The 25,532-nt window shown below is 39.1% G+C and overlaps 1 protein-coding gene across 8 annotated transcripts; it reads right to left on the bottom strand.

Annotated features, from left to right (window-relative positions):
* Positions 1 to 345: 345 nt before the first annotated feature.
* pnpla6 (patatin-like phospholipase domain containing 6) lies at positions 346 to 25,214 on the bottom strand. Of its 8 annotated transcripts, none has more exons than XM_026359018.1 (37): positions 25,139 to 25,214; positions 21,791 to 21,879; positions 21,054 to 21,107; positions 20,668 to 20,755; positions 20,478 to 20,560; positions 20,288 to 20,379; positions 20,033 to 20,173; positions 19,269 to 19,428; positions 18,799 to 18,879; positions 18,243 to 18,371; positions 17,714 to 17,794; positions 17,398 to 17,533; positions 17,171 to 17,245; positions 16,759 to 16,859; positions 16,180 to 16,347; positions 15,263 to 15,340; positions 14,889 to 15,094; positions 14,529 to 14,660; positions 14,271 to 14,394; positions 13,095 to 13,208; positions 12,922 to 12,997; positions 12,677 to 12,826; positions 12,422 to 12,485; positions 12,018 to 12,186; positions 11,745 to 11,927; positions 11,406 to 11,524; positions 10,930 to 11,086; positions 10,647 to 10,763; positions 10,437 to 10,506; positions 7,873 to 7,989; positions 6,053 to 6,169; positions 4,138 to 4,286; positions 3,369 to 3,521; positions 2,841 to 2,957; positions 2,665 to 2,752; positions 2,289 to 2,434; positions 346 to 1,456 (listed from the first exon to the last, which is right to left on the bottom strand). In XM_026359018.1, exons 2-37 carry the CDS (start codon positions 21,836 to 21,838, stop codon positions 1,379 to 1,381), a joined length of 4,161 nt encoding a protein of 1,386 aa, XP_026214803.1. In that variant the 5' UTR covers positions 21,839 to 21,879; positions 25,139 to 25,214; the 3' UTR covers positions 346 to 1,378. The 8 variants fall into 8 exon arrangements, with proteins under 8 accessions (XP_026214803.1, XP_026214805.1, XP_026214806.1 ...); XM_026359020.1 differs by having other exon boundaries at positions 346 to 1,453; XM_026359021.1 differs by having other exon boundaries at positions 2,289 to 2,431.
* Positions 25,215 to 25,532: the final 318 nt, after the last annotated feature.

Here is a 25,532-nt window from a genome sequence, read left to right as displayed (position 1 = left end):
TAGTTTTGGAGATTTCCATAACTGTACAGTGTGAGATAAACTGTCAAATACGCCACTAGCAGAGAACTGTGAAGGTATATGCAGGAACCCTGACTACTTCATATGTGACCTGGTACAAACAGAGATGCACGCACACACACGCACACACACACACACACACACACACACGCACACACACGCACACAAACGCACACACACGCACACAAACGCACACACACACACGCACGCACACGCACGCACACGCACGCACACGCACGCACACACACACGCACACACACGCACACACACACACGCACACACACGCACACACACACACACACACACACACACACACACACGCACACACACACACACACACACGCACACACACACACACACACACACACACACACGCACACACACACACGCACACACACACACGCACATGTCTGTTGTGTACTGACAGTCAAATGCACTGTTCACTGCAAGTGCAACAAACGCAGGTTGAAAAGGCATCGTCTCAAGAAGAACAGCTGTCACACAAACGTTCAATGCAGACAGGCACCATGTCATCCACTCACTGAAATCATCTCATTTGGCCTTTTTTTTTTTCTACAGCAGTTATTAACAGGTCACCCTCTTCAAATAGTTTTCTTCATTCTGTTTCAAAACACTGGTCCAGCTTCAGTCATCAACAAACAAACAAACAAACAAACAAACAAAACTACTGTAGTGTCCACATGTCCCGACTCCCTGCTTCACATCTATGCTAAACTTACAGTATGCAACTATCTTACTACACTTCCTCTGCATGTTTCTCATCTTTTCAGTGTCCTGCTACTATTTCAACAAACTACAGCTTTGTACATGGAAACACACCGACAACAAACTCGCCCACACAAGAAATGAATTTGACAATGTTACGTGTCAAAACGTCTTTGATGAGTGCAACGGAACTGTACCGACATTAGAGACATATGTGAATATTCAGACGAGTTGATTTAGTGATTTGGAAATTTAAACTGTCCTCGTTGTTTTTTGTGTTGGGGAGTTTTAACCTTGGCAAGCAACGACTATGGCAATGAGTCAGATTTGTAAAAAATGTTGACAAAAGTCGATTTTCATAGAGAGTTCTTAACTAAAACCATATAACTGTAATAATTTCTGACAGTCTGGTTATAAAGTGAACAGATGACGACTGTGTGAGAGTGAGGAAGAAGCCACTTGATGCAAAGTAGGTTCAACAGTTTAGAAGATAATTTCTTCAAGAAAATCAACAACAGTATTTCAGCAGTTCACAAATTGCAAGGGCTGCGTGTGGCATCCACATAGCCTTGAGAAATGATGGACCTGTGAGTTGGCCAGTGAGCCTCTTCCTCTACTGCTTCAGGGCTCTCTGTCAGCAGTCAGAGACCTCAGAGGTGTTGGAATCACTGGTAAGTTTCCTGCGTCTTCTCACAGATTTCTCTTCATCCTGCTGAGCAGAAGACAGTGGTGTTGTCATCTGGTCAGTACAAATAACATCTCAAGGTTGTCCAGAGGAACTCAGTGATCCTCTAATGTAGAAATATAACTTTACACAACAAATATTATATATCATGCATTGTCTCGCTACAATAAACAGTTTGATTATCATGATGTGACTGAAGGCGTCATTGCATCATTTGTCACGTTCTTGTTTTTTGGAAAGCAGTATGCAAACATGTTTCGTCTTTTTAATATAAGTATATTCTGCACTTTTGTATAATAGAGTGTAATAAACACTGTAGCTTTTATACGGTTAAAGCAATAAAACAATAGTAAGGCTTTGAGTAAAAGGATAAAGCTGGTGTCTCACTTTTCTGATTCTCCTAAAGTGTCTTGGGTACTCAGACCCAAACTAAATAAAAACCTTTAAGAGTAGGATCAACAATACAATACAGAAAAAAAATACAATTTAATATTTCCAAAATTAAAACAGCTGGTGCTGTGTGTTTTTAGGTTTAGTGCTTCAGCAAGTCAGTTGAGTGAGACTGATTCAAAATAAACTTCAGTGTCTGTACGTGGTAATAATGGATATTGTCGCCCATGATATTATATATTTATATTTATATATATTTGAATAGTTTCTGGATAATTGTGAAGATCTATGCCACAGAGGAAAAAACAAATCTTTATCAGGTTGTATCTTTACTTATTATTGTATTGTCTGGGATCACTTAATTGTCTTTTCATAGAATTAATTTAAATGATTAAATTCAATATATTTGGTAGGTACTGATACCTGATGCTGTTCTACATATTATTTTGCTGTTTTTGCGTGTGCTTACAGTCTGAAAGACTCCATTCTGTCCCCACTCCCCAGGAGAGTGGTCCTCAGGTTCCTCAGCCTCCTCTTCCTCCTCCTCCCCCTCCTCCTCTCTCACTGTATCCATCCCATCTTCTTCATACTCTGTCAGACAGTCCGACTCCTCTGCTGAATGGAAGAGGAAATATTACTGACAGAATCTATTGCATTACTGACCCACTAGGTTTAGTACCCATAAAATATCTGTGACATCTCTGTTATAGCAGACTTTAAATGATGTTCACTAGCTGTGTACTTATGGCTGTAATATTTTGCACACTGGGTTAAAAGTAAATTTGTAAGGTCTAAGAAAATGCAAGGATATGTTTTAACCACTATATGATGAACTGAGCTTTTACCTTCCGCAGCTACGTAGCTTTGGACTGGCTCTATCCTTGATACAATCTCTGCAAGGTCAGTGAAGTCAGCACCTGGACATGTGCAGGACTAGGAGACAAGCAATCATTACTATGATGATACTTGATGTGATGTAATGTGATATGTATTGTCTAATGTGTGTGGGCAGTCTCCTCACATCAGTTCTCTTGCTGTCATTGTAGTCAGCTGAACGGTGGTCCTTCAGCATGTTCCTGATGATGTCACCTCGTGCCCAGCCAGTAAACAGCAACTTGCCGTGCTGGAATCCCACATCCTGTGGTATAATGTGGTGTAAATAGAAACATGAGATGCATTTAATAAAGTCAGTGAAGCTGGCACGTTAACCATTCAAGCTGATAAAGAAAATGTGTTTCATTTTAAATCAACACTGACTTAATTTCAAAACATATCTTGTAACAATCATCTTGTCAAATAATGTTAAGACAGCATGTTGCTCAACTCAAGGACTCAACTCAGGTTTAACAAAACTAGATCAGAAAATCTCTACTACTTTCTGCTATAGCCCCAAAATGCAATTATTGTTGCACATCACCTGTGAATAATGACAAAACATTGACTATTAATAAATGTCCTAAAGCTCACTCGCCGTAACTTTTATTACTCTATATAGGGAGTAGAGAATGAGCAGTCATTTTGGACATAATGTAATGCTCCAGAAACTCACATAGATCTCGTCAAACTTGCCAAAGTCCATGGTCTTGAAGCGGTCGATAGGTGGTCTGATGTACTCGCAGTAGGCACTCTTCTTTACCAGCTCTAACTGTCGCACACATGACACATAGGCCAACCGAGACTGGATCTCTGCCATGTCTGGTACCTAAGCAAGGGGGCGTTGTAAAAATCACTTTAAGACAACCAGAAGCCAACATGGACACCATAACCAATGTTGCTCAGTCTGCTGACTCAGCAGCCTAATCATAAGTCCTACATGTTGATCAGCACAGCAATAAAGCGTAACTAAGTACATTTATTTAAATACTATACTTAAAATTGAGGCTGTGCTATTTTATATGAGTGTTTTGCTTAGATGTCACTGCATACAACAAATGACATACTTTTACTTCATTATGTTTAATTGATAACCATAGTTACTAGTTACTTTTCAAATTCAGATTATTAATACAAAATACACTACAAAAAAATCACTCCCTGATCCCTGAATTCTGAATTTAACCAGCAGCTCATAAATTAATACAAATCAGAATGAGATTCAAGATTCAGATTCAAGACATGATACTGAAAACAGTGTACAGGTATAAGGTATATATATATATATAAAATAAGGTAAATCATTTTATGCACTATAAAACTATGATCTAAGTACTACTACCACTGATTGGATTAAACCATTAAAGGCTCACATGCAGTATTATTTATTTTAGGCTGAGTCATCAGTAGTTGCCAGTGTGTTGTGTAGTCAACCCATACTGTACCTTTACTTTCTCTGCCCAGGGGTTGATTCGTTTCCACAGCAACCACCAGCCAGACAAGCAGTCGCCATAGTTACAGAGGTCAGTCTCATCTTGACTTCCCACATCAATGGCAATGACTGTCCTGGCACCCATGTTCCTTGCAATGTCCGCTGTTAGATGTGCAACATGTAGACCAGCATTCACACACATACACACAAAGGTGCAGACGCAGAAACACAGCACGACAGGATCGAGCGGCAGAGATGGTAAGACAATGAATCCTGTGTTACTTCACTTGTTTCAATAACATTAAAGTTACTTTAAACCTTCCTTTTGTAAGGCACAATGTTCGAACAGACTTACACCACAAAAAAACATTGGTTTCTTAAAAGTGACACAGTCTCCAGAGCATTTCTTTATAATTGGTTATAGAGAACACTACAATTTTAAAGAAGAACATACTGTACATCCCTGGCCAACAAGCACAGGGTCTGAAATCATGATATTTCTTGTGGCTTTGTCAGTGTTAAAAGGGGCCTTGGGACAGTGAGACTTTTTGTGGTGTTGAGCCTTGTCAAACACTGAAACAGGAAGACATCCCACATCCCAAAGCACTGATCCAGTGTGCCAAGAACAACTATAAATGCAGCTGATCGATTACAAACTTTTCAGAAGGCAGAGTAATATCATTCAGAAATAAAGTATGTCAATTTTACAAGGTTCTCTTTAGCTGGATCAATGTTTGGGCTCAGAAAGCATCACATTTCACAAACCTTTTATATTAAATAAAGAATTACAAACGTTCAGTTCAGAGCTTTGTGAAATATGGCTACTTTACATCAGTACAGTGTAAATTCTTTATCAACTACAGACAGACAGACTGAGGGGAGCTTTTATCTGCACACCATAATGAAAAATACCCATATTACTCAAATATGTACATTTAATATTGTGCAATTTCCAATTACATTGCATTATAAAGCATTTCATTGTCTGCAGACAAAAGCTAGCTCCTCTCCTCTTTTTAAACAGTGTCTGGTTGAAATGGAGACAAACACTAACCTTCAGTATAACAAAAGACAAATGAAGGTCTGGGTGATATACTAAAAAAGATTATCAACACAATAATAATAATTATTATTATTATATCATAATAATAAACAATTTTAACTATTAAATTGTACATGACCAAACTCTTCATATGAATGAACAAAACTATATTTGATCACAACACAATGCTAATGAAAGTGTATCAGTGGTAATGTTGAATTATCACCCAGCCTTATAGAGCAGTTCTCATTTCAACATGAGGGCAAACAGACTTTAATCTCAAAGCAGACCAGTGTCCTGTGGCTCAATAATAACTTAAGTTAATAACTAAGTAATTTTGACTTGACAATAAGATCACATTAGGTGATCGTCATAAGTGTCAAAGTTCTTACTTGATACTAATGGAAACCCCTCTGCCCAGCTTAATTAAAGCCAGCTATCCGACACCAGGCTGTTTGACAAACAAATACCAAATACCCCCAACAATTAATACACCTATCAGACAGTAAAATATTTCTTTATTTAGAGTGATGGTTTTCCCCATCTGGTAAAAATGAATATTTGACTGAGCTAAGTCCCTTCTTCTTATTTTTTAAATTGATTTAATTTGTCTCACCAAATTGACTAATTAATGGACTGAACCAGTTCAATATTTAATATTCAGATGGGGAAAGCTCACCACCAACACCAGACTTCCCTCCATCAGCATAAGGACGAGGTCACGACTTTATACTTACACAGCCTATAAACAACTTGATTAAAACCCCTCTTTGAAATCATTCTCATACCTCACTCCACCTCCCCCCTGCTTTTGGGTACAGGAGCTGGATGGACATTGAGGACTGTACAGTATCTTGGTGGAGGTTAGGGCACCACCTCTACTTGCCTGGCAGGTTGTTGATGTAGCCACCATCCATTAGCAAGTTGCCATCTTTGGGGTCGCAGAGAGGCGGCAGGTACCCTGAGAGGGTCATGCTCGCCCGCACATAGCGCCACAGAGAGCCTGGCACACCAGGGAGGGAGGAGGAAGGGGGAGGGATAACATCTCAATAATGTTTGCTAAATGTTTCAAGTTAGTGTTGACACAGACCACAATCCCAACACCAGAAGGAGATTAGCTTAAAGAAAGTCTTAAGGAAATTCCTTCGAAAAGCCAGGACTGTGGTTCTGCTCACCTTTAGCCTCTGCTGTACACCACTGCAAACCTCATTACCTGGCACAGAGACCCTGTGTAACTTGTGCAGAAGGTAAAAATGTAAATGGCAACCATCACAGAGCACCAAGGCTGCTTGAATCCAAAGTATCTCCAAACTATGCCTCAACAACAGTACTGAAGAATATTCAGCTCCTGAAAAACCCACAGATACTGGGCATTATGCTGAAACAGCCAAAGCTTCAGTGGGAGAATATAATATTTACATGTTAACAGCAGCAGTAGATGTTGTGACAGTGTTTGGAGATATTTCATCGTGAACATGGCAGGGAAGCACCAAGCCTGCTCTTGTCCTGCAATACAGCTCAGTGCCAGCAGGGGACAGGAGCAGGCCAGGTGCTGCATGGGTTGGAAGGATAAGGAGCACCGTGGAGAAAAGCGAGGGGTGCAACAATGCGTGGAGTATATGTGAATGCTGTGAAATGAATTGTCTGACTGAAATATAAATAGAGAAATTAATGCCACCTACAGCTTTCAATTGATTTACTCTAGACTTGTAACTTTGCTCAGTTTGTAATAGGGGCAAGATTTGGCAACAGCAGGATCCAGAACACACATTCCAAACTAATTAAAAAGAAACTTCAAAGAAAAATGTAATATGCCATCAATATATATTCCTTAGAAATATATAGATAAGCTCATTGTATTTAACACTGGCATGCACATTAAAGCAAGCAAAGCCAGGGGACAGGACAAAGCTGTGTAGGAGAGACTGAACATGTTCTGTGGGCAAAGATGAAATGAAACAGACGCTATATAACAGAACAATCCCATGAGAAGCAAGCTGCAGTTCGGTCCAAAGGAGGGTAACAATTAGGCCCAACCAAAACGCACAATGATCCACAACAATCACAAAAGACAGATGTGATGCTGACATGGTGCAGTCCTTCAGTATTTCCAGTGTCACTGATCACTATAACTGATCTCAAACTGAAAACCCAGCTCAATCTAAACCCAGGTCAGACTGATTTTACTACATTTTCGTAGTAATGTGCATCCACACATGAAGAACCATACACATTCAGCCACATACACATCCAGAACATTATACATGTACAGGAGAGGGTTTCTTTTCAGTAAATGTAGAGGGCCTCATGTATAAGCCATCATATATGTCATGTATGACCGATGGATGTCCAGACATGCATGGGCAAGACCCCATATTCAACGAGATTGTAAGAGTCAATGGTCAAGCTAGCTGGTGTGTGTGTGTGTGTATGTGACTAACAAAGCCAATGGCTGAAAGAATAATGTCTACTAGAGGTAATTATTTAGTAAATTACGAAGCACTAATTGGATCAAATATATCTTTGGATTTAGGATTTCCTTCCAAACCATGGGCTCCCTATGTCCACCTGGTCAGGGTTGGGTTAGTTACGAGTGAGAACTTGGGACACATAGGACAAGAAAGTGAAAGAGGGTAGCCAGGTGGCTGACTTGTCAGCTTAGGGGTGGGGGAGGAAGTTTCAGTGAGCGGGTTTTTAAAATCTGACCTGGGACATTGTTAACATAGCAACCATCCACAAGCAAGTGGCCATCCTTGGGGTCGCACAGGGGAGGTAAATAGGGGGTGTAGGAGGCACTGGCTCTAACATAGCGCCAGACGCAACCTGTCAGGAAATGAAGATGGAGAGGTAGGAAGACATCAAATATGGGCCAGACTCCACGTCACAGATGGATAAATAGAGCCAGAATGACTGAGAAAAATATCAAAAGTCAAAACGAGAGAAAAGAAGGAAGAAAGTAATGCCTGAAGAAGAGAGTGCAAGATGCTGCCGAAGGAAGTGGAATACAGGAAGTGGAATACAATGTTAACAAAGCCTAAGTTTTCTAACCAAATGCAGGAAATTCCAGTATAAAAACAAATGTATATTGAAGCTTTGCCATATAACAGGCAACTAAAGGAAACTATCTGAAAGCTAATAATGGAAATAATAATGGCTTTGCTTTCAATATCAAAATACCAGTGAATAAATGACAGCAAATATGTTTAAATGAGCTTGCTAACATATAAAAAGTGTTGTAAGGTGTGTCTGATGTGTTAACATAAGCCAAATCGCAGTAGTAATGTTAGATGTTTGGTTCAACAAGCATGGTGGGAGGAAAACAAGCAGAGAGAGAGACAGAAACTGATGGCAACAGAGACTGAGCCCATTACTTTAGGAAATACTGTTGGCCTTGAAGTAAACAGGGAAAAAACTGCAAGAAAAACTGGAAACATTTCTGTTTAGCTTCAAACAAGTATCAGATTTCACTCTTAGTTTGTCACTGAATTAAACCTAAGGATGATATACAAACCAATAGCACTGTGTAACTGTGCACCCAACAGAAAGTGTTAAATTACTTTGTTTTCAGTGGCTGGACCCAAAGTCACCTATTCCTATACAAAATAGCACCATGCAAACAATGTTTGACAAAAGCACAGCAGAAAAACTAAAGAAAGCACAGAATGGAGGTGATGGAGTGAAAGAAGCAACATGGGATGTCACTGAAGGGCAAGAGGGAGAACAGGCAGCGTGGAGTGTTCTGGATCCTACATGTTGTCACGGACATGGGAAAGGGATCAGTATGGTAGGGTCTACACTAGACTTCACTGGTTATTTTGACTATGCAGCAACCTACAAGTGGGAAGCTCTGATGTCTCTATGTGCAGAAAGACCTGCCATTAGGGATATAAGTAGGACATAATATAAGGAGGGACAAATGTCATGATCAATAATGAAAAAATAAACATTGAAAAGCTATATTAATTAAGCACACGAAAAGTAAGGAGGGATGATTTAGACAAGAGGAAAAGTTATTTATGGTAAAAGATAGGAAATATGACAAGAAAAAAAATAGAGACACAAAGGATAAAGAAAAGAGAATACAGAACAGTTACAGTACAGGAGGCAGATTATGGGAGGAGGAGAGGAAGAGGCTTTGCACCAGCAGTTAGTTCCTACACAGGGTAAGATTCAATGTATCCCTGCAGGGCTAAACCCCACAAACCAACAAGTCCCTGAAATGCAGTAATCAGTCTAATAAATATAATAATTTCAAACACTGCAATTTAACTATTAACGTCTTGATATGAGGCAAAATTAATTAAAAAGGGTGCATTGTATTCATAATGTTACATGGCACAAAAATAATAGACTGAATTTGCAGGGTTGTTGGGGGGGGGGATCACTTCAATCTATGTAGCTCTACTATGATAATGTTAGCGATGGTGCGTTTATTTGCAAGTCAAACCAAACACATTTACCATTATATCAGTTAACATGCACAAGCATACAAACAAACATCAACAGTGTTTTTAGAGAAATCTGTTGTAGCCTCCTCTATGAATATTGAAACTGGCAGAAATATTGGACTTAAATAAAGCAGTGTTTTCCAATTGGAGGGCAACGTATTCTGGCTTGCTCCCATTTTAACATTCTCTAACATACTTAACATACTCTTGCTTTTACTTCATCCATGTAGAGTACATGGCTGTAATTTCTCTTAACATTCTCATAAACCGTTTTTAAACTAATTTCCATTACATTTCACTAGTTTTAAACAGATTTACTGTTCTTTACTGTATTGTACTCTACTTTTTAACAAGAATCAAAGGTCCTTTAGCTGGCATGACCACTATTATGTGAACACAATCATAATAGAGTCAGTCATAATGATGATACTGACACTTGCCCCAAGGGCTTCAATTCAATCTGAGTGGCTGCTGCAACCATCATTTACTGATTAATAATTTTGGAACATGTACTGATGATAATGCCAGTTTCACACATTAGTTTGCTGTAATTCTCAGCGATATTACTAGATTGAGTTGTGTTAAACACATAGAAAGACTTATGCAGTTACTCATGCCCTTTATTTTGTATGTGTACATATGTGCACTATGGCCATCAAATAATTCTGCTAAATATACTGTAGTAAAAGTACTAGAAAAATACTTTAACATGTGAACATGTAAGAACAAGTAATGACCTATGCTTGTTTAAGTAAAAACTGGCCTATGAAAATTAAATTATGCCAAAAAAAAGGAGACAGCACCTTCATTCAGGTCACTCACCATCCTGATGAACACGCATGGCCGATGCTGTGATGTCAGTGGTAACATTGAAATATGGCAGCCACAGGTCCTGGGGACAAATAAATGATCTCAGTGTCATAAAGCTCATTATTTTCCTATAGACTCATCATCTTCCAGCAGACCTTCCTACAGTGGTAAATAATTCATAAACAGTAACTAAAACTTGATAACTGTGCTAGTGTTTCCTACCTCAACTTGCTTGTCCTGGAACACTTTGTAGATACTGGTGTTAAAGGCAGAGCCAGAGAACATAGAGGTGATGGGATAGGTAAGATCCAGGACTGTTTTAAATACCGAGTTCATCGCCTAAAAAGAAAATGATCAGTTGTGTTTACATTGTAAGATTGGTGATTCTCATCAAACAGACACTGAAGGCTGCAGGATAAATTCGACATTTCAAGGAAGTCAGAAGGTAATCTTAGATATCCAATAAAGACAGAAATTACATCATGGACATAGCCATGCACTGTACCTTGGACCACTCTCTGGCTCTTTGTTTGGTTCTGACGGCGCTCCTCTCCTCGGCATATAGAGCACCAATGAACGAACCAATTGAGGTCCCGCCCACTATGTCAATAGGAATCCCTGCTTCCTCCATAGCTTTGATCACACCCACATGAGAGCAGCCTCTGCAAGAAGGAGAGCAAATACATTTGCATTGTTTGAGTTGAAGGCTGTATATGGCAGTCAGTGATTATTAAGAAATAAAAAATATAAAGTTGAAGTTGTTTTAAAATATTATAGAGGAAATAGCCTTTTCCTCTAGTGAAGCTCTGTGTATTTTGTGGTAAGACATTTTTCAGACTACAAATCCTTCCCTTCATTTCCTTACGTAATAACCTACACTCTGAGACTCAGGATGTGTGTAGGCTGCATTGCTATTATTATATTTCAATAACACTAAACTCTCGACACAAAATGTTCTCTCCGTGTCTGGACTGCGCTCACCTGGCCCCACCTCCTCCCAGCACGAGTGCAATGCTGTTTCCAGTTAGGACTCGGGCCAGCCGAGAGAAATCACTGTGTCTGTCAGCTGTTTTCTCAAACACCTTCTCATATACGTCTCTCTGTACAAACACAGAAATTGCATATGAAAATAAAGCAAAAGGATTAATGAACATTTACAGTGTAACAGTGTTATCATACTGTTTCATGACTATGTTCTTACTTTTCAGGTTATATGTATTATACTAGGAAATAACAATTTGATTTAAAAAAAAAAAAAAAAAACTAAATACAAAAACAGGTAGTAATGAAAATGAATGAAAAAATGCTGCAGGTTTGTACCAGTTTGCTGGGGCTGCGTCTGGAGAAGACCCTGCGAGGACACTTGAGGTGCAGATGTCCAGAGCACCAGCTACGCATGTTAAGCCACTCAACCGTCCTGGAGGGGCCTGGTCCATCTTCTCTGTGAAGAAGGACCAGCTGTTTCAGGGCCCGAACCGCTGTGTTTTCAAGCATCTGCTCCAGCTAAAGAACAAGAGAGAAGCAAGAAAAAAATATAAAGTGAACGCAAATGTACAAATTTGCTTTTGCTCAGGTTGAAATAAACACACGCACCTCTCCCAGAGCAGGTTCCTGGTCCCCAAGGCCAACAATTAGAATGCAGTCAGCCTGACGGATGCAGCGTTGAGTCCATGGGGTCATGCTGTTGTCAGTTTGGTACAGGACAATCCGATTGATGTCCTCCTGCTGGGCCAGCCAGCCGGACAAGCGGTATTCATGGATGCTGACGATAGAGAGGAGATCAGGGACATGTTGAAATAACCAGAACAGACAGACTGACAGGAATAGGAAGTAAATGTGGTCAGTAAAGGACCAATAATACTGTATATACCAGTAAAAATGCTGTTATAATAGGGAGGGATAGGAACTACTGATTGATACAGTAAGTGGAAATGACAGCAATCAATGCAGACAAATTTAAGAGTAAGTTTGATAAAATCAACTTAAATCACACTGACCTGTCCAAAGCAGAAGCGCCCAGTCGCTCTCTGATTATGTCACTGGTTAACAGCAGAGTGGGCCCTAGAAGTGTGGCAGAGTCAATATAAAACAACTGAATACACAAAAAAAGTAAAGAATACAAATCTTCCACATCTATATTCCAGTCTGTTACTTTAATAAGCCGGAGTACCATGTAATGCAGTAATGTGTACTTCTGATATCAGAAACCATCACAGAATTAAGTCATCATAGATAAACAAAATTCTGTTTACCAATGGCATTGAGGGCATGGCTGAGTTCCAGGTTAAATGCGTTGATCGGCACCTCATCACAGACAGGTAGCACAGCTACAGTTGAGAGGTTGCTGGCAGGGTTGGTTACATCTGCACTAGTGGTCATACTAGGCAGACTTAGGGCTGAACCTGTAAACAAAACCACAGTGTGTGAACAGGACTGGGGCTGGTCTACCAAAGATATAAAGATTGCTTATGTGCAGATTAAAACAAAAAAAATTCACCTGAGAATGGCCCACGACCCTGCTGTAGGTTTCCCAGAATCTTCTGGCCTAACAAGTGGATCAATCTTGTCACCACCTGAACATTAACACGAAGCATCAGTATGATTTTTTCTGTACTCAAAACTATGCAACAAATACACAAAAAGAGTTTGTCAATAGGTGAAGTCACTTACCTGGGGATATCGTCTTTTGATGTTGTTAAGTGTGCCCTCTGGCAGTTTGACCAGCTCTGTGTCTCTCACAGCATGGACAGTGGTGGCTCTTGGTTGTCTGGTCAAGGCCTCCACCTAAAGCACATAACAGGACACGTGTGTCATCCACAAAATTATTTACATACTCTTAACTCCAAATCAACAGAGGGTACAATTGCCATGAGAAGCAAACTCAAAAAAAAGTAGCTCTAGTCTATAGCCTCAAAATAATTTTCTTGCAGGTATGCTAATACCTGACTTCAATTAGCTTTTTGGAAGTTATTATTAAAAGGTTTAACATACTTTTTCCGCTAGCACTATGGGGTTTATATGGTTGTTCTCAATAAAGACATGAAAGATCTGAATTTCTTTTGTTGTTATTATTTTAGGCACAATATATTTGTTAATACTCTTGACATAAATGAAGATCAGATCGCATTTCTTCCTGCAAACTTTGGCTTTTCCATCACTTTGGTTGAGGTTAATCTTGGTCCTAAGAGTCCATAAAACTCACATACACACAACCTTTTGCCACTCTATATGTGGACTTGGGCTAGCATGACTTCTTCTAAAAAAGGCTCACTCATTTTTAACTAATGGAGGTGGCAGCAGAATGAATTTAGAGGTGTCCTGCCAACTCAACATAGGACTTCATAGGGAACAAGTAAAGTGATTTAGACGGGCAAAGTCAGTCACCAGACCTTAAACCAACTGAACATGCAGGAGGTATAGATTAAAGGAAGAAACTCACAAAAAACAAACAACAGAAGGAGGCTACAGGAAAACCCTGGTAAAGTATACCAAAATAAGAAACCAAGTCAGTTTGGTTTTACTGTGAGTTGCAGGCTTAACGCACCTATTGCAAACAAAGGATTTGCAGACAAATGTTAGGTTTCATTGACTCTAATTTCATTTATCTCATTCATCTAATATTTTTACTCATTCAAAATGTAGATGATCTGATATTTTAGGTGCTAATGTCTTTGTTGGTTAATGCATTGAGATGTCCACAGAATCAAATAAAAGCTAAAATCTTTGCTTTCGGTTTATAGCAAAAACAAGTGAATTAGCTTTGCTGTTTCAATACTTTTGAAGGAGACTGTGTACTCCCAGTACTAAGACACAAACAAAAAGAGGGGAAAAAAGATTTGTTCTCACCACTCCAATGAGGTCGCCTCTACCATATTCTCCTACTAGTTCTTTCTTGCCGTTGGCCTTGCGTATTACTGAACGCAGGCGCCCATTCAGAACAATATAGGTGCAGTCTGATTGGTCATCCTGTCTGTAGATACGAAAAGGCAAAAAAAAAAAGATTATTAAATGTAATAAAATAGACAAAGTAAAGGTCGAATATTGTTTGTACACATTTTTGCATTATTGTTCACCTTTATAGAAGAAAAAGCTGAAGTAAAATACCTGTAGAGAGCTCTGCCAGCCTCCACAGCCATCCAGTCAATAGCAAAGTCCATCTGCCTTACGAAGGCAGACATGCGGATTGCCACTGTGTGGGCCGCACTCAGCACCACACTGGGCTGCTCCCTCATTATCCTGCAGTGGATATAAGACAGCAGAGCCAGAAGCATTAGGGACATTAACTTTGTACTGCTCCTAAATACAGTCAGAGTTAATGGTTATGGCAAAACTGGAAGATTCTGGCAGTATTTTGGATGAATGTGTAAATGATGTACAATTTACAGTCAGTAATTTATTAGAATGCCTGCTTTAAAGTAAACTGAGCACAGTAGTATTTGCCCAGAGCACAGATGAAAAACTCACTCATAGAAATCCGACTTTGAGATTTTGAGGTAAGTACAGTCTCGCACAGCCTTGATGGTGAAGATGAGGGGTTCTCCAGTGAGCACAGCAAGCTGACCCACCATCTCCCCCGGGTGTGTTACAAACAAGCACACTTCTTCCTGCTTGTTGATCATTCGCTGGTAGACATGCAGACAACCAGACAAGACAAAGTGCAGACTCACGTCCTTAGGAGATGAAAAAGGAAAGAGGTACAGAAAGCAGGAACAAGGAAGGGTAAAATATTTCATGTTCTTTATTTCATGCTATTTATCATCAGCTATTATGTTTACTATACTTATACCAAAACATTTTTAGTTTTCATTAAGGGGTTCAGTATGTCTTGTGGCAATTACCTGTTCACCCTGTCTGGCTAAGACAGCTCCAGCTTTTGCATGGTGCAGAGTCACTTTGCCATTTAGCAATGATGGATCCTTGGAGAAGACAAAGGGGAAAAAAGCAATATTAAAAAGTCCAGTCAAATGCTGATCAAATGCAAACTGCTTCTGCACATAGTTCTGCAACATGTATTTTATTTATCATGCTTTGATACAATTAGAGCAACATATATTGAAAGATTAACAGTAGTAACGTTTGCTAAGAGGCCTTTGAGGGTTCACCACATACCATATCAAATGCATGTGTAGAACTAGATGGGACACCATACATGTAGCTCTGAAGTGTTCAGTTCTCAGCTTAGTCCAGGGCCACTATAAGCTTATTTAGCATTTATATTCTATTGAGTTTTTACATAATATGGAACACAGAAACTATGGTTTGACATCGCAGCCCTCCCTTCAGTCATCTATAGACTGGGCCCAGCTCTTCTATAGTGGGCCAACTGACTGACCTCCTTTTGACATCATAATCGGTCAGCAAACACTCCAGGGTGATTTGCGACAATGTGCTCATTCATGCAAGAAAAAAAATGTAATGAGCCTATTATTATTTCTTAATCCATAAGAATTTCATCACACAGTTCACAGCATAACTGGGATAGTGCTGCTCTTACTGATCTTGTAGACACTGCTTTACTTGCTGTAGTTTCAGCTGAAACAAAATACTAATGTGATAATGCATGAACATTGGGTAACAACATTTGCCAAATGAGAATATGTTTTTCAATGTAAAAATCCCAAAATTGCTACTACAAATGCACATCTTTAATAACAGAAAAAAATAGGAAGTTACTATCAATGACAAGTTGTTTTTTCACACTTTCTCCAGGTTTAATACGCAATTAAGGAATTTTTACCACAATTAATAAACAAACCTCAATCTTCATGAGTTTGAGAATCTCTTTCTGAGCTTCCTCAAACAAAGCAGCACTGGATCGACTGCATACAGGAGTAAAAATATTGTCCACTGCAGGTTCTTCCTCTGGATACAGGTAGATTCCTGAGGGGACCTCATCTACTGTTACCTTCCTCTCTCGCTGGTCCTGAGACACATAATGGTTCAAACAAGAAAATGGTTGATATGTGACAGAACAGTCTCCAGTTAAAAATATAACATCTGCATACCAAGAATGTTTTGCTGTACAAACTTTACATTTGCATACAAAAGTGGTATATTAATTTGGAACAAGCCATATATTTCATTTAACACTGAAAAACCTTTGTCCATGGAATAGCTTAAGATAAAGATTAGATAATTACTTCTAGTAATGATTTACTAAGGAAAAAGAAAGTTCATTATTAAATCACTGTTAGTTTTCATGCCCTGAAGACAACATTTAGGCTTTGTTATCAAGCTCTCTCGGGATTTCTGCTGCAATGTCCAATACTATGTCAGAGAACCAATAAAGTCAACCTTATCTTGTTTGTATCTCTAGAGTTTGCAGTGGACTGACCCGAGTAAAGGTAGGAGGAGTGTTGCCTTCCTCTACAGACACAGATATCCGCCCTCTCTCATACGCCATATCAAAGTCTGATCTCAGACTTTTCTGTATACCTGCACACACAAAAATCACATAAATGTAGCTGTTGTTTGGTGATGATGCATGTCTGAAAAAAAAAAAAAGTACACTCACTGGGCTCTTTATTAGGTACAATCTAATGTAATCCAATATGCCATAAATTCTATTATTGATTTCATTTACATTTTTTTTTCTTTCAAATTCACAAAACATATGGCCCAGATTTAACACCGTACACAATCAGATAATAGGAAAGCACATTATATAGTTACATATATCCCACATATTGATAAAACGAAAGACCAAAAGAGACATAATCTCTCTGAACTTGAGAGAAGCTGCTCACAAGCTATGTCCACAGGCATGGAGATAGTCCTGCTAAGAGTTGGCACTGCTGCTCCATCCTTCCCTTGTTCTCCTCCTGTAAATAAATCAAATGTAAAGCATTTAATAATCAATGAAAAACAAAACTAGCCCTGATGGAAAATGGAAAGTAAAGATATTTATAAGCATTAGTGGAACCTTCCCAAGTGATTTTAGCAGCATTTCAGTTCCCCATATACAAACAATTACCTGCAGCTTCGCCCTTAATGGCAGCTTCCCGTTGCTCCTCAGGCACTGTCAGGCTGCCAAAGCGCTTACCATGGCGAATAGGACTAGTGCGAGTAGGATGGGGTGATTGAGGTGGCAGACGTGAAGGCTGCATTTCCTATGGAACAAATGTGAGCGGATTATTTGTGTATATGGCACAAGAGTAGAAAAAGAGATAAAAAAATTATGATTTAGTGATAAAAACAGTATGTGCACTGAGCTAATGATGCTTCTGGGTAAAGACCAAGCCATATTTAAGGAACTGTGTCTGTGCATGTGTGTGTGTCAACAAACTCACATGACTAAAGAGCTCATTGGTGAGGCCCAGATAATTGTGCAGGGCCAGGACTGTAACTCTTTGGAGACGAACCATAATAATCTGAACAAAAAAAATATGAAGTGAATCTTTAACATGTCACATAAAAACTGAAGGAATACTCAATAAAACCTCTTTGGATTTATGAGTGCATATATTTCTAGTCTACATTAGAGGGAAATAGAATACATAATTAAACAGTGGTGCTTGAAAGTTTTTGAACAGTTTTTCTCTGAACAGAATTTTCTCTAGTTCTGCCTAAATACGGCAAAAATGTAGGTGAACCTCTATTACCAATCATAAGTCATTTCCTAGGGGAAAATGATCATCAGAAGTGAGTCTGCAAAGTATTGCCTTAATAGAGAGAAATCTGGTATCACAGATCTTGACAACACAAGTCAAATCAATTTCCAAAGAGGTTCTAGAGAGAGTAAATTCTGAACTAACACACAACATTCAGAATCCTTTTTATCACATATGAAATGTCCAGATTCATGCATACAAAACTCACCTGTACTACTCGCACCAGGCTCTCAGGGTATTTCTCAAATATAGAGAGGAAGGCCTCTACGGGTAAACGAAGAACAGTGGAAACCTCTGCAGCTCGTGCTGACACTGTTCTATAAGGCTTCTGGTGGCCCTGGACAGAAAGACAGACACTGGTCTTCAGTGTACTTCATGATTTAGTGAGTCAGCTGGTGAGTGTGAATTATGTGAAGTATAACCGACAGGACAGGAAGTGGGTGCGATCCAACATACTGACATCTGTAACTAATTATTTATGTGCATGTACAACCTCAAAAACAGTAACAACAGTTAAAAAAATACTTTACTACTACTACTACTACTACTACTACTTCACTTACTTTTTCCATCATCTCTCTTTAGTTTGATGTCTAATAAAGACATTGCTGTCTGGGTTTCATCGGCTTAGAAATTGTTGAATTGTGTTTATTTGTGACTTTGGTGTAAGTCAGATCATATTTGGGGAACAATTATTTTTTACTGCGACTGTATATTGAGGAAGTCTGTGTGTACATGTGTGATGCAAAGTAGGTGTAACCTACTGTGATGACATCCAGAATGCTGAGGAGGCTGTGGACACTGTCTCCTGGGTAAACCTCCTTCACCACACTTTCTTTGCCATCCTAAAGGACAGGAATAAATCATTCACACTTCACATTTACAGATACAATAATATCCTGAGATCTCCACCAGGATAAACATTCTATTTAAGACTTGTTAACTATCACAGGAACCTGTTGTGGGATACTTATTTTTCCTTATTAGAGCAATCTTTATTAACAGCCTTATTCCCCTAGTTCCCTAATGAGGATTATTGGAGTCAAATGTTAATAGATGCTAATGAGTTGTTTAAGCTAGAGCTCCCACAGTTAAGCACCTTAGTAGATTTGCTTTGTGTGCCCGAGTTTGCATTAAGTTTTAACCACAAAACACCTCAGACCATAAAAAAACGCTACATGCACAGTATTTCCAGGTTAACAGTATTAATACATGCACATACAAACTTGCGTACCGATCCAGTAAGGCACAATTCTAATTTTCCATCCTGAACCACATAGATGCTGCTGTCAGGTTGGCCTGGCCTGAAGACGTACTCCCCTTGTTGGAACTGCACAAACACCATGTGTTTACACAGCTCTAAAAAGAGGGGCTTCTCAAAGTGGCCCAAAACACTGCAAAACATAGACAAAAAATACATCAGGTGGTCAGATGTGTATGCACTTGGTTTGTACAAATGAGCACTACACATCTAATCTGGTGGAGTTCCTATATTCAAAAGTACAGACGTGTTTTTTTTTTTACCCCACAGCTAGGCAACGCCTTCACAACAGAACCACATATGTAAAAGTAATAGGGTTGTCTATAGAAGACAAACATGTGTTTTATTGCTCATGGAAATTAACACACAGACAAATACTCACTGGCAACTTTTTGGCACACCTTTTCAACCTTATGCAATCTAATACAGCAGTTTTACTGCTTTACAAAGTTATAATTTCTCAGTTTCTGCTCAAAGTGCCAGAAAGGTGATAATTGCATATGTTTATTATTGAAGCCAAGACAAAACAATATCCCTTTTTAATTTTGAATTTAGAGGTCGTAGCAAATAAATAAGGGCACCAATTAGAAACACCTCTTAATTTGATATCTGAAAACTACATGCAAAAGTTAATTTGTAAAAGTAGAATTATTATTGGTTTGCTTTAGATTTTATGTGTGTACCTAATAAAGTAACCAATGAGTGTGTAGGGATTTTTGGAACACTCTGCTACATACCGGACATTTTTGAGCATGTAAAGAACCTCAGACGGCAGGTGAGAGTTGGCCACATCAAATTCTGTGAGGTCCGCTTCCAGCACCGAGGGTGGGGGCTCCTTGGCCTGAAGGGTGGGCACCTCCTTCTTAAAACGTAGGATCCTACACAGAACAAAGACAGAGAGAGCGTGGGATGGAGGAAGATGAAAAAAAATGGATAGAGTGTGAAGCACTGGTTGCTTATGACATGTCATGAGGTGGGAATTTCTAATGTACTTTTTGGCAATGTTGAGCATCTTCTGCTTCTTCTTTAGGCGTGGCCGAGAGGAGGAGGATGTACCCACCAAGGAAGAGGTAGACTGGGAGACCTGTTGAGAAAAATAATATTCCCACGGTATTCTTGTTGCATTTCATATTATACAGAGAAGCTAAACGATATAGAGAAATTTTCCAGCCACATATTTACTTTACGCATGATCTTTCGTCCGTAGAACATGACTTTATCCCTTTTACGGAAGCGGTATTTCGGGGCCTCCTGAGCTTCTAGGTCTGTGAAGTAAGGAAAATGACAAATTATAATAGAATTACATACAAACTCCTCTATCATTATGCTTTGTGCAGAAAATGATAAGAGATGCATGTCAGCATTCACTGACTTCGAAGCTGGATCCTCCGTAAGATGAAAAAAATGAGGATAGCGATGAGGACAATGGCGATGCCCGCACCAATCACCATCCCCACCATCTGTAAAAAAAAAAAAAAAAAAACCAACAGAGGAAGATGGTCTGTGTATGCACAGGTTCAAAGGTTGCATTTTTACAACTATAATTTAAAAATTATATTGACTTTAATTATTAAATTAATCAAAAGTAAATATTAACTATTGAAATGGTTCCCTCAGACTTTCTAGGTAATATTGATCTTAATTTTCTTTTCTTACTTTCTGGCTTAGCTTTGCTGAAACATGTTTTGTAGTGATACAATTTTGCGTCGGGCTAATACAACAGGAGCTGAACATCAAAACGAAACATTGCATACTCACCATGCTTGTCTGTAGTTCCTCCTCCACAAATATCTTGATGTTATTAAACCTGTCCTGATGTAACAGAGAAATACAAAGAGGCATTACTAGTCTGATACAGAGAACTAACCAAAGCACATCATCAACATCTTCAGGAGAATGAAGGAGAAGGGTATGAAAATAATGTGTCTTATTCAACCTTCACAATGCCTGTGTCCTTACAACTGTCTTTGAACTTTGTTTCCTCCTTTACACATTCTTCCACTTGTCATTGTATTAGGAATAATGATGACCAGACTCGTGATTATAGATGTAAAGCTGCTGGGCTGACAACTGAGAGACCAGCTGCTACAAAGTTATCTCAAGTGAAGAGGGGTAGGAGTGTATACTATGAAATTCAGAAACCCTGTATCAAAAATAAGCTTATTTATTTTTGTGATTGAGGCTGAGATTTCCAAACAATCAGAACAATTTCTAACTGATTAGTAAGAGTTGGAGCTATGTCAAAGCATAGCAGAGTGCAGTAGAGAAGAAAGACTGAAGGCTGAGCGGAGCAGAGTGTTTTAAACTGGAGACATGCTAAAGTTGGCTTTAGTTTCATATTGTAACTTTAAGGAGACTTTTATCATTTAAGTTCAGTAACTTCAAACTAAGCACCTCTTTCTTCGGGATAACAACACTTATTACAATCTTTAATCTAGAAAGCAAGGTACTGCTGCTTTTATCACAATGCAAAATAACACAGTGAACCAACCAACCTTGGGGTTGTCTCCTTGGACCTCTTGTTCCGAGGTATTCTGTCCCATTGTAAACTTGTTTCTTCATAGAGATGGTCCATCAGCGGCCACTAAAAACACAAGCATTTACGCATAGTCAACAGATTATTATATGTCATGGCACGAAAACCAAAGGTGCACATAGTAATATGATCAATAGCTGAATTCCACAGAACAGGGTCACCACTAATGTTACTATTAACACCTTTGATTTTTCCACTCACACCTAAGGCCTCATTAAAGTTTGTGTGCAGCTGTTGTACAGCATCTGGATATCAAGGTGCTCTTTGTAGCACTACTAAATTACCTTAGCAAAGTTTACTCCCATCAACAGTGTCCTATTGCTACTATGACATCAACACTAAACTGCTCAAGGCCAGTGAGGATAAACCAGAAAATGAGCTTAAGGGCAGGAAAGTTCAATAAGTGTGAGTATCTGATTGTATCCTTGACTGTCAGCTGGAAACAAGTACAGTGAGTATAGTACTGTATATCCACAGGATGTCCTTTAAGAGGGCAGAACCAAATTATTGCATCCTACAAACGGTATACTGCCAAGAACACTGGGCCAGACCTTATTCTCTGTCACATACACACAAACACAGGCTCTCCAGATATCATGTGAAAACATATCCAGATGGTAACCCCTCGCTCTTTATTCCCCTCCGTATGGGATCAAATACTGTCCCAATAAACTGGACATTTAAGACACCGCATTATGATGAGGAAATCAAACTGAAACATTTAAAAGTCTATGGGCTTAGTTTTTATACATTTCTGAGTATGAACGTTGTAATGTGTGGTTACAATACATGTGAGTAACTGCAGTAATAAGGGAATATTTGTTGTCTGTATTTGAACTGGCTGTCAAAAAAGCACTGCTGCATTAACAAAATATTGTATTTTTGTTTTAGTTTAAATTACCGCACAACCAATTTCACTTCTCTCTCTAATGACGCACATTTACAAAGAGCAGTCCAGTATAACCACAATCATCTGATACTGGTCACTGAGCTACTGCACTGAACCAATAATTTCCAAAGTTCATCCAGGCCAGTTACATACCACGTCCCTGCCAGTACATACTGATTTAGCTGACACGTGCATATGTGCTGTAGCTGGACAACAAGCTTCATTCACTGTCACTGGACAAATAAACAGCTATGCTAGCTTAGCTCACTCAGGTCCACTAGATTTCCCAGTATTTGTTTATTGTTTATAATAATCTAAGCATGGAACTAACTTGATCATAAACATCAAATCAATCATGATTGACTCAAAGATAATTAATTGTTTTGATCCTTGATTAACTGCTTTGTAGTGTTTAAAGCAGGACTTTACAACAACAACGTGGACAAAAGCAGTAAACCAAGAGACTGGAAATGATGAAACGAAGGAATATTTGGCATAGTTTTACCATTTACTATTATGTAATTTATCAACTATCTATTTTGACCTTAGAGTAAATATGACATAACAACACAGGCTCTTATCAGCTGCATCGATGGCCTGCTGTATTTTCCTCTTTAAGATAGCCTATAACATCAGTGACTGGAGGAGTGGCCAAACAGCAATATCGATGAAATTAAATCAGTGAGGGGCTGAGATGTAGTGTCATATTACGTAAAGTAACCCTCTGAGCCCCAAACAAACTACAGAAGAGGATGTTGTGGTAAAGGACATAAAATTAAGGTCATAAAATTGCTAATTACAGTCTTAAGCATTACTGTTGATTATTCTATGTTCAGCATCTATCTGAGACGATGAACAACATACCCTGCCACATGTCTGCCAATCCCTGTGAGTGGGAAATCAGAGTCTGCCAAATTTTGGCTGCAGTTAGACTTTGCATTTATTGTTTTTTGGCAGGTAACCAGCAATAATTTGACAACATTTCTCTTTTGAAAACTGCTCATACATCAAGCCTAACGTGGATTTGGGATGTGACAATTACTCTTATTCTTAGTGCAGTACTTCTTACTACACTGCAGCTTCTGTAACAAAACATTTGCCACTGCAGATATGAAACTTGACCAGAACTACACAAGACCCTTTGCCTTATATTCTCTTTGTCTCTCTTCTTTGTCTTGAGTTTGGTAACAACGCTGTAAGAGGAGTCAGTAGCTAACCTCTAGCCTCCTAGCAGTGTCTCCCTCGGACCCGGCCTACTCCCATTGTTTTCTATGAACAAAGAAGCTAGTGTTGATTCCACTGTACTGGGCAGACCTGGGCTGACTCAAACAACTAATGTCTGTTGACATCTACCATAATACACACTCTATGCCACGAAATAAAATAAAAATTACTACATAATGCAAACAACCTACATTAAAATAACATATTGATGAAGAAAGTATTTATGTGAAATGTTGTGATTTTGCACCACATCTTGAGACAGAAGAATACAACCACAAGGACACTCAACATTAATTTATACCAGCAAGTGTGAGCTTAAAAGTAAATCAATATATAATAAACATCAATGCAAATTACAGCAAAGTACTAGTCAATGTGAACTTAAAGAAGGACATCAGCTCATGTTTCCCCTCAGCTAAAATACTTTTGAGTAATTGGCAGCACAGGGGTGTTCCCTTACTGACCTCTCACTCTGTAACCCCCATGGCAGGATTGTTTAGGTGGTAGGCATACTAACTTGACGGATATATAATAATAATAATATTAATAAACTAATTCACACCGGCAGTGGGCGTTTTGATACAGTGATGTAAGAATCACCTGAAGGCTATTAACGTTGACGTTGCGTGTGTGTGGATAAATACATACGGTTAGGCCTTACTGTTCATACTTGCAGAAGTGTAAAATTAGCCTCTTCCACTTGGGTAAACATAAACAGCGTAGGGTGATCCTACTATTAGTCTTTGTTTCAGTTCGTGCGTTTTAAATTAGCAGCGTCAACCATCTTTCCACTAGCTAGCGTCAGGGCAGAGGGCACCTGGGTGACTATCCCATCTATAACGTAATCCCTGCTGGTGGCTAACGTTAACACGGGATCGTGTTAGCTAGCTGTCGTTTTTACCAGTGGCGTTTTACCGTGGTTATCATCGGAAAACAACTCCAAATGATTGAATTACTGATACGACAGCTAGGTCACACTGTTTATTTGTGATTTGCTCTCCGCAGAACTAATCCGACTGACGCTGCTCTACCGTTATTGACACACTAGAACCGATACCTCTTGTATTCACTTAACCCCTGGTTACTCACCAAAGCTTTGTTAAAACTCTTGGTAAATCACACATCAGGGAGCTATTACATTTCATGCAGAAACATGCCACTATATTATACAAATGTTATTAAAAATGCATTTACCTGAGCTGATGGACTTCCGTTAATCGTCACCGACTGTCAAACAACATACAACGGAAATCATCATTCGTGAAGTCCCTCCTGTTTTACCTCCACAAGAACTCTGGCCAATCATCAACTTAGATGAGACGACGCTGGGCCAATCCAAATGCAGAACAGGGTCGGCACCGCCCCCATAACGCCCTGACGTTCATTGTAATTGGATAATCATTGTCCAATGAGCGCTCAAGGAGACGAGCAGTCGATCCATGATTGGACGATAACCTAGCGCAGACGAACGTCTGCGTGTTATGACGTGACGTCCACGACGGGATATTAAGGATGAGATCAGTGAACACTTGATTTACAAATACACAAGTACATGAGTCAGACTTAATTAATTAAATTAGTAGAACAT

This window comes from Anabas testudineus, chromosome 1, assembly GCF_900324465.2.
Source record: "Anabas testudineus chromosome 1, fAnaTes1.2, whole genome shotgun sequence".
Classification (NCBI taxonomy): domain Eukaryota; kingdom Metazoa; phylum Chordata; class Actinopteri; order Anabantiformes; family Anabantidae; genus Anabas; species Anabas testudineus.
The sequence above is the reverse complement of the archived record's forward strand: the minus strand, read 5'-3'. Positions and strand labels throughout refer to the sequence as shown.

Coding starts and splice junctions, on each gene's coding strand:
- pnpla6 (XM_026359018.1), bottom strand. CDS start 21,838: ATGGGACAGAATACCTCGGAACAAGAGGTCCAAGGAGACAACCCCAAG. Junction 10,764..10,929: donor GAGCCAGAGAGTGGTCCAAG/GTACAGTGCATG, acceptor TTTTCTTTTTAG/GCGATGAACTCGGTATTTAA. Junction 1,457..2,288: donor AGAATGGAGTCTTTCAGACT/GTAAGCACACGC, acceptor TCTTCTGCTCAG/CAGGATGAAGAGAAATCTGT.